The 8,823-nt window shown below is 46.3% G+C and overlaps 2 protein-coding genes and 1 non-coding gene across 3 annotated transcripts; 2 read left to right on the plus strand and 1 right to left on the minus strand.

Moving 5' to 3' along the window:
* Nucleotides 1–5,350, plus strand: LOC123062176 (TLC domain-containing protein 4). The gene is made up of 9 exons (XM_044485555.1): nucleotides 1–213; nucleotides 1,511–1,674; nucleotides 3,118–3,206; nucleotides 3,296–3,431; nucleotides 3,522–3,596; nucleotides 3,724–3,845; nucleotides 3,939–4,014; nucleotides 4,645–4,704; nucleotides 4,794–5,350. Exons 2-9 carry the CDS (start codon nucleotides 1,537–1,539, stop codon nucleotides 4,920–4,922), a joined length of 825 nt encoding a protein of 274 aa, XP_044341490.1. The 5' UTR covers nucleotides 1–213; nucleotides 1,511–1,536; the 3' UTR covers nucleotides 4,923–5,350.
* Nucleotides 5,316–7,767, minus strand: LOC123062175 (uncharacterized protein At4g15545). Its single transcript, XM_044485553.1, has 9 exons — nucleotides 7,343–7,767; nucleotides 7,181–7,249; nucleotides 7,042–7,095; nucleotides 6,836–6,899; nucleotides 6,643–6,729; nucleotides 6,219–6,539; nucleotides 6,052–6,097; nucleotides 5,869–5,947; nucleotides 5,316–5,775 (listed from the first exon to the last, which is right to left on the minus strand). Exons 1-9 carry the CDS (start codon nucleotides 7,649–7,651, stop codon nucleotides 5,683–5,685), a joined length of 1,122 nt encoding a protein of 373 aa, XP_044341488.1. The 5' UTR covers nucleotides 7,652–7,767; the 3' UTR covers nucleotides 5,316–5,682.
* Nucleotides 7,768–8,533: 766 nt separating this feature from the next.
* Nucleotides 8,534–8,605, plus strand: TRNAD-GUC (transfer RNA aspartic acid (anticodon GUC)). The gene has a single exon. It is a non-coding gene; the product is annotated as a tRNA-Asp (tRNA).
* The last annotated feature ends 218 nt before the right edge of the window (nucleotides 8,606–8,823 follow it).

The following is an 8,823-nucleotide window of genomic DNA, read 5'->3' on the forward strand; positions in this document are numbered from 1 at the left end:
TATAAATTGGCCATTATAATCCCGTCAGGCCATCTCCCTCTCGCCCCCGTCATTCTCCTTTTCCTTTGTGGCTTGCGCAACGGGCGAGGCGAGGCGAGGCGTGGTGCCGGAGGAGGCGAAATATAGCCACCCTCTCCATCCAACCCACCCCGCCCCCGATTGCTTTGCACCGCCGGAACCTCGCCCCTCCCCGCCGACCGCCATAACCGCAAGGTACTAATGCCTCCTCCCGCTCCCGCTCCCCCTCTGTTCCTCCGTGCCCGCCCGCCCGCCGCTCGTCGAATTTTCCCCGCCGATCGGTCCTGCCCCGCCGCAAAAATCGTGGGGCGCGACGTGGCTCCGAGGCGCGCCTCGCTTTCGTCCCGGCTCCTGCTTCCGGTTGCCACGTTCGGGATACGGCGAGGTCTGGGGGTCGGTCGTGGCGGCGTAGGCCTGTTCGTCGGTGGGATTGATGGCTCCGATGATGGGAGTTTCGGGCGTCGATCGCGTGCCTCCGCCGCCCGTGCGCAATGCGACGGCGGGAGGTTTCGCCTGTTTTTTTCGCCGTTTCCTCGGATTTTTGGTTTCGGTTATTATCGGTCGCGCGCGGCGGCGTGCCTGCCTTCCGGGACTCGGGGCTGTTTCCTTTTGATCGCTGTGGTGTTTTCTTCCGGGCGACGGCGCGTGCCATTGTCGTCCGGGCATCGATTCGGTGCCCCAATTGGTCGCAACGTGCGGATGTTTTTTTCCGAGCTGGCGGTTTGAATGACGCCTCAAAAGGTTGCCCCTCTTGCGCACCTTTTCCGACCCCCATCCCCTGTATTCATCTTGACTCCTTCGTGCGCTTTGTGCGTTGCCTTATTTAGTCAGGTTTGTGGACGTATCTTCTCCGTGTTACTCATCTTCGAGTACCATTTTCCTGCGAGTTGTGCGCGTGATTACAAGTGCCACACGCTGTTATGAGTTGTTTTGGATTCGATACATTCTCCAATATAGTACCTGAATTTTAGTGTTTAGAGGGATGGCTGTCAAGCATGCAATTAGCTGCTATCGTTTTGGATTCGTAGCTGTTTATGGGGACCTCAATGACTATCTTACTTAAACTGTGGCTCTAGCAATTGTTAATAGGATCCATTCATTGGCTTCGGCACTACGTCGTTGCTTTATTCACAGCTTCCAGTCTTCCAGTATAGAGTATAGACTCAATCTTTGGTGCATGCTTCTGCTTGCTATTTTATTCTGGTGAAAGTGACACATGACAGGGATTGATTATTTATTTGGCTTCAGCTTCTTCATGTGGTCGGATTCGTGTACTTTACCATTATGCATTCAAGTGACAGTTGGGTGTTGTACTTCATGGAATGGAAGACTATTCCGAGTACTGTTTAGCAATGACCCATATCTTGGTTCTTCTTCTACGGTCAACTGGATGTCACAAAAACTATCTTTAATCTTAGCGTGGGCATTTTATAATTCTGGCTTCTCTATGGCTCAAAATGTACCTTGTTATGTGACTTGTCTCTTTCGTCAGGCTGCTGAGTCAAGATATAGGAATTGATGGATCTGTCCACAACCTCTGTTATGGCGGCTAAGGCCTACTCGTACAAAGCAGAGTCACTGGTTAAGGAATACCTTCTTGCAGATGCATATGTTTCGTACACTGCTATGCTTGGTGGGATCCTGATGTGCAAGATGGTATTATTTTGCCCCCCTCTTATTTGTTGACATTTACGATCATGTCACCAGTGAATTTAGTGATGCTCACATGATTCATGTATTTAGATGGAAGAAACAAATAGATGTTAGTTTTATTGCATTTTTGCTTAACTTCACTATGTGAAAATTGTGGACTACCGAACACCATTTGTACTATATATGGCTGTTAGTATAAGCAGGTTTCTGTAAAGAACTAATGTAGGATTGCAAATTCTCAGTTTAGCCTGAGATCTAATTAGGAATATGTCGATGGCTACCCACCACATCCGATCCTAAGCCGCGGATGCATCTGAAATCGGTTGAAGTAATGTAAGGTTTAAACTCACATACAAGCTGTGATGAATTTTCAGATTAGAGTCATGCAATAGATTTAACAGTTTGTTTTGGCTTGTAACGTTTTTGTTTTTGTTTAGTATGAGCAGTTAAATTCGGATACTCAATACAAGATTTTCAAAACCAAGCATGTTACGGTTTAGCAAACAAAAATTAACCTAATCCTATCAATATATTAACCATTTTTAATCAATATTTGGCTACCATGGGAAACAGAAGTTGAATCACAATGTATATTTGTTTTTAATCTGTATTATACAGGTTGGCCTCAGTGTATTACCATATATGTTTAATACCGCAATAATTTCCTATTATTTGCCCTTTGTGTGTGTCTGTGTATGCCAGGATCCCTTACAATACCTTGTGTACCATTTGTATCCTTTAGGCAATAGTGGTATGTATATGTAGTAAGTTATTAACTATTCTGCGAGAATGGCGTTTTGGCTTTCGGCCTCCAAGGAGGCCGATTTAAAAAAAATCAAAAAATTACGTATGTGCGACGTATGTGCGTAAATTTTTTTTGTACAAGTAAACAAGGATGTGAAACGTATGTGCGTAAAATTTCAGGATGAAATACGTTGAAAAGCGACCTGTACAAAAAAGACAAATTCATGGTCTGAGAAGATGAATAGTACCATGTTTAAAAAGCCCCAGATTTGTCTTCTTTGCACAGCCCTCATTTCAACGTATTTCATCCTGAAAATTTACACACTTGTGCACTATGCCTTCATCTATCTCTGTATTGTTTTCAAATTTTTTTGAAATGTAAAAATATGAATTTTCATGATTTTTGAATTTTGCATTTGGAGGCCTCCATGGAGCTCGGCCTCCAAAAGCAATTTTCACTATTCTGCGATGTAACAAAGTAGATAGCAGCATGCAGATGATAATCATCACTTCTAGCATTGTTTTCAGAGTTTGACTTTTCAAAACCCTTTGCACTATCCACACTGCAACCTATGATTTTCTCTTGTTTTATTTTACATTTATGTTAACCCTGAAATTCTTGCATGGAACAAGTTATGATTGATCTCTATGTACCAGAACTCTAGCTACTTTCTTGGCTACAAATTTCCTTTTGGTTTGCAGATCTATGACATCACACACTTAGTCAGTTCATTCTTCTACAAGTGTTATGCTTCTCTTACAAAAGCCCAAAAGCTTGAGTGGAACAACAGGTGAAGCCATCTGTCTGCAAAATTTATGTCCAATTTCACCATGTGCTTATTGACATATCTACTCACGACCGATCTTTTACCTATTCTAGGGGCATCTCCACTGTCCATGCAATTTTCATCACATTCATGTCAGTGTACCTAGTATTCTTTTCCGACCTATACTCTGATAAGTTGGATGGACCAGTAACTTTCCGGAGTTCAAACCTCTCTAATATTACACTAGCGGTAAAGTACTATTTTGTTCCCATTCAAGAAATGACTATGTTGGCATGCATTGTCTATTTGCCTCATATCGGCTTAATTTCATTTGTCCAGGTATCTGTTGGGTACTTCATCACTGACATTGCAATGATATTTTGGGTTTATCCTTCTCTAGGTGGAATGGAGTATGTAAGTGCCCTTATGTGATATTTCTGGGTTGCATCCTTGACACACGTGTTAATATTCATTGTATTTGTTCAATTATCATTGCTGCATTTTTTGTATGTATTATTCATTACGGGTTGATCATTGCCAGGTTCTTCATCACTTCCTGTCACTTGTTTCCATAGTCTATTCTGTGAATTCTGGGGAAGGCCAGTTGTATACATACATGGTTCTCATCTCTGAAGGAACCACACCTGGAATCAACCTCCGCTGGTATTTGATTTGATTCAATGAATGCACAATATTTCTGGGTCATTATTGTTATTTCATTCGATCTGATCTTTCCTGTTACCTTCTGTTATGAAGGTATCTTGATACTGCTGGACTGAAAAGATCCAAGGCCTATGTTGTGAACGGTAGCTTAATGGTTGTTGCATGGCTGGTAAGTGGAAGTTTCTACAAAGTAGTTATAGAATGCACGTTATTTTTCACGCAACTGACCACAAGTTAATTAGTCCTCACTCTTCAGTATGCCTCAATGTGTGCATACATGAATGAGCATTTCAAATTGTATACCCAGTTCAAAAAAATAATTTTGTTGAATTTGCTTCAAGCTAAGGTTTGTCAACTGTTTTATACACTCTATTCCACTATTCCCTTTTAAAAATTGCAGCTAGTGGAATACCTCAAGCTTTGTAATAGATGGTTTTTTGTATTATGTTTGTGTTCTGTATAACTCACATTGGACATTTGCTAACTCGGCTTGGGGAATGGGATACAGTATTAGCAATTGGTCTTGTGATTTACAGAAACTTATCGTACAAGTTGAAATATTAATGCTATTATACCCCCAGATGTTTCTGTGCCGAGGCCATGCTGTAATTTTAGTTTAACTATGCTCTCTTCAGTAGGTTATCCCTAGGTTCTTTGGTTTTGTCTTTGGTTTTTGTTTCTTGCTAGGCCCTTGTGTGTTCCTGTTTCTGATTCCATTTTTTTCTTTTGGCTTGCTTTACTTTGGTCATGCTTTACCACAATTTTCTCTCTAACATAGTCAACCATTTGTGTAATACAGGTGGCACGGATAATTCTCTTCATCTACTTGTTCTACCACATCTACTTCCACTATGATGACGTAATTCCTACTTCTGTTCCAGCACATAACTATGTGGCAAATATCACATCGATGATTCTGACACTAAGTTTGATCTGAATTATTGACAGGTGATGCAGATGCGGACCTTCAGCCGCGTTCTGATATTTGGCGTGCCCACAATACTACTCATCATGAACACGATATGGTTTGCAAAGATCTTGAGAGGCCTTAAAAAGACGCTAACCAAGAGGGAGTGAAGAGGAGAAGAATAGCAGATGCAAGCTCATGGCGGCCCATCTACAAAAACCATCATCCTGCCTTACAGTCACATAAAACTACATATACTCCCCGAGCAAAACTAGATAGTGCGACTCGCAGCACAAGCTAAAATCCCATGTACATAATCCAGAAGTATGCTTGAGCACGGCCTCAAATTTTCCACGGATATTCTCCGTCTTGTACATATACCGGTCTGGATATTGCTTAGGAAGCTTCAAACTGCATGTGCATTGGATGCTTCTAAGCCCCCCTCGACCACTGACACTGAGATAGTCGTCGGTCATCAAAAGTGACATTTGAAAGGTTGAAATCTGGCATCTGTTTTTAGTTACGACTTACGACTCTCAGGAATGTGAAAGCTGGTATTGTTCTTGACTTCTGAATCTGAATTCTAATGTTTCATTCTCTTATCATTGCAAGGAAACCCTGCTCAATCTTGGTGTGCAGCAGCAGCTCTGTAGCTGACTGTTTGTGATCACTACCATGTGTGACCCCCTTTGATCTTTTTTCTATTCATAGGGCAAAATCGTGTCAATTACAACAAGGAGCGCAAAACACAACCTATCTGGATGGCAGAAGAGCTGCTCCAGTTCTTTGTGTGATGAAGAAATGACGATTATTTCTTTACTTTTGCGATGAACAGATGATTATTCTGCATACAAAGTGCACATAATTTTCACTTTCTGCATTGCATTCAGGTGGTATAAAATTGCCTGTGGGTGTGTGTGTGTGTGTGTGTTACGTGAGGCTACGGCTAAGCAGGCCCTGAAATGAGAGGAGGAGGTCCTTGTTTTCTGCGCCGAAGATCTGGTCTGCCTTTTCGAGGGTCTCCTGCACCACCACACCAATATAGTATAAGTATACCTCAAGATCTGTATCCGAAAGAAACCACAAATACAGCTGGAAACTGAAAGTGAGGGTTACCTCTTGGGATTGCCTGTGAGCGTTGAGCTCCTTGATGTTGGCGAGGAAAGCAGCAAACTGTTCGTACGACAGACGGCTCCTGCGGATGAAGAAAAAAGGAGACAAATAAATTGATGACATGTTTTCGTACCAAGAATCCAATGTTTTGCAGGCTATGGTATACCAAAAGGAAACGAGAGCTACCTCGCTTGACGGAAGAACTCCTTGCCATCTATCCTCGTCGTGCGCCCTGAAACCAAAAACAGAAGAACAACTACGTACTTAGCGGAGAGAATGAAGAGCAATCTCCAGATGAATGAGCTAGCTCCTGTGAATGCTGATGAACTCTTGTGTCGAACAAAAAGGACTACCTGAGACTGAGTGCCCACGAGGGGGCGAGTTGGCCGCAGAGGACATCTTGCTGGAGGGGAGCCACGCCGACATCGCCATGTGGCCTTCGAGCCGCGGGGAAGTGGCGGCGCCGGCGCCGCTGCTGCCGGACGACAGCTTCGGCGACACGGCCGTGGAGTACCGTCGAGGGGAAGAGGCGCGGGACGCCAGCTTCGGGGACACGGCGGTGGAGTATCTCCGGGCGGAGGCCGCGGAGGAGGACCTCTGCTTCGGCGCCGGGTCGGCGATGAGGCGCGGGGTCATGTGCGTGATGGTGAGCTTCTGCTCGAACGGCCTTGCCACTGTCAACGTGCACACAACAGAAGCATTGTTCAGAATCCTGTAGTTGTGCTGCACTGCAGATACGTATTATTGGAATGTTGTTGATCGTGACTGAGCGCATACCTTCCTGGTTCACGCTTTCGGCTTCCGAAGATCCGTCGGCTCGGGTGGTGGATGCAGGAGCAGGATTGTTGCTCGCGGACGCGTCGTCTTCGGGGTGGTCGCGAGAAGAATTAGTTAACACAGATGGAGCACAATGAGCTGCTAGAGATGAACATTGTCCAAGAGGGAGAGCAGTGATCAAAAGAATATATACCTCTCCAGGAACTTGCTTTGGCGACCGATTGCTCGCAGGTCCTGATGTCCACTGTCTCCTGACTCTGCAGAGCACGAGACACGTAATGATTCATGACTAAATACTAGCAATGCATACACTGGTCTTCGGTTACAGAGGACGGCAACAGTGGCCATTGCCCGACAGAAACAGGGGACAGAGGATCGGTTTAAACTGGAGGAGCTTACTGAAGAATTGTCGTCCCCCAGTGTCTGCATCAGGTGTCTCTTGAACGTCTCCAGCTGCAAGCGGAAACCCACCAGAAAAGTTAGTGATAGTAAACGCGAGGAGAACAGCCGTGTGATCGCAGATCACAAATGGCGTCACCTTGGCGAGGTCCCTGGCCAGCTTCCTGGACGTCTGGACGAGCGAGTCCCTCTCCTTCACCAGCTTAGCCTACACGACAAGAAGAAGAAGACCAACGACAAAATCTCAGCACCAGCTAGCAACCGGCAAAACCGAGGCGGCGAGGCGGTCGAGGTCACGTACGTTGTCATCGAGGACGGCGCGGAGGCGGGCGTCGGCGTCGCGGAGGGCCTGGTCGAGCTCCTCGGCCCTGTCGGCGAGCTCGGCGGCGAGGCGGTCCTTGTCGGCCAGCTTCTGGCGGAGGCGCGCGGCCTCGTGCTCCAGGCGGGAGGCGCGCGCGGCCACGGCCACGGCGGTGATCTTGCGGGCCACCTCCAGCTGGTCGTACGGGTCCGGCGGCAGCGCGGCCACGATGGCCTCGGACAGCCCGGCGCCCTCGGCGGGAGGTTGAGGCGCCGGCGTGGCGGCGTGGGCGCTGGGGGTATGCGTCATCGGGCGACTGGGGTTGGAACGGAGTGCCGGATCGGACGTGGTGGTGGTGGTGAGATCCGAAGCGGGGAGGAGGAGGTTATCGGGGGGCGGAAGGAAGGAATGTGGTGCTGCTGCTAGTGGAGGTGGCGATCGAGGAGAGGGGCGCGGCCGTCAGCTTGCGTTTGAATATATGCGTCGCGCACGTCGAGTTCCGTCTTGGCTCTTGGAAAGCGCCTGCCACGTCCCATCCGGGGAAGATACGAAAAATCCCTACGAAACAGCTACGGGAACAGGGTCGGCCCTCCGTGGTCCCAGCCTGTACTCTAGTCTGTAGACATTCTTTTTGTGTTTCAATCAGAGAGATTTATTCAACCAATGAATTCCTGGCATCATTACTAACAAGCTGGTGAGCAGGAAAGAGGGTCTCGAACCAGTTCAACTTTCGGTAATCGTCAGAGTACATGCATGTTTTGCACAAAGATGGACCGATACATTAGCTGGTCGGTTTACATGCTGAATATCAAAAGAAAAAAACAAGGAAGCTAGCTCTTCAATTTCTAGTAATACCGATGCCACCACAGACAAGCTATAATGCCGAGTCTTTTAAAAATTAACAATCTCTAGACAATCTGTTTCCATTATCACACGGGAGAATCCACATAGCTTTGTAAATATCACCCCATCTCGCAACGCCATCGTTTCACCAATGAACGGATCAGAGACCCTGTAGACATCTTCCCGGCCGTACGTTTGGCATTTCCGCTCGTAGTCGTAGTACGATCGATGAGGGCTCGGTATGCGCTGGTGCTGAACTCCACCGGCGACCGTGGCTGCTACGATGTAGTAATTGATTTCTGCGGGAATATTTATAATTAAGGAGTAATTGAAAGCTTACACAATTCAGTCGTTGTAGTATAGTGGTAAGTATTCCTGCCTGTCACGCGGGTGACCCGGGTTCGATCCCCGGCAACGGCGTGAAACTATTTTTGCGCTTGATGGCTTAGTTCATTTTTGTCCGCTCGGTCTTTTTTTTTTGCCTGCTCGGTCGATGTGGGCTCATTGCTCACTGGGCCATACACCGGACCCGGGTACTCCTTATATGACTTCCTCAAAACCTGAATTTGTCCTTTTGCTATATAAAAATTTCCCCTGAAAATACTACATAAAAAACCCTTAAGAAGTACAAATTTATT

Source organism: Triticum aestivum, chromosome 3A, assembly GCF_018294505.1.
Source record: "Triticum aestivum cultivar Chinese Spring chromosome 3A, IWGSC CS RefSeq v2.1, whole genome shotgun sequence".
NCBI classification, from domain to species: Eukaryota; Viridiplantae; Streptophyta; class Magnoliopsida; order Poales; family Poaceae; genus Triticum; species Triticum aestivum.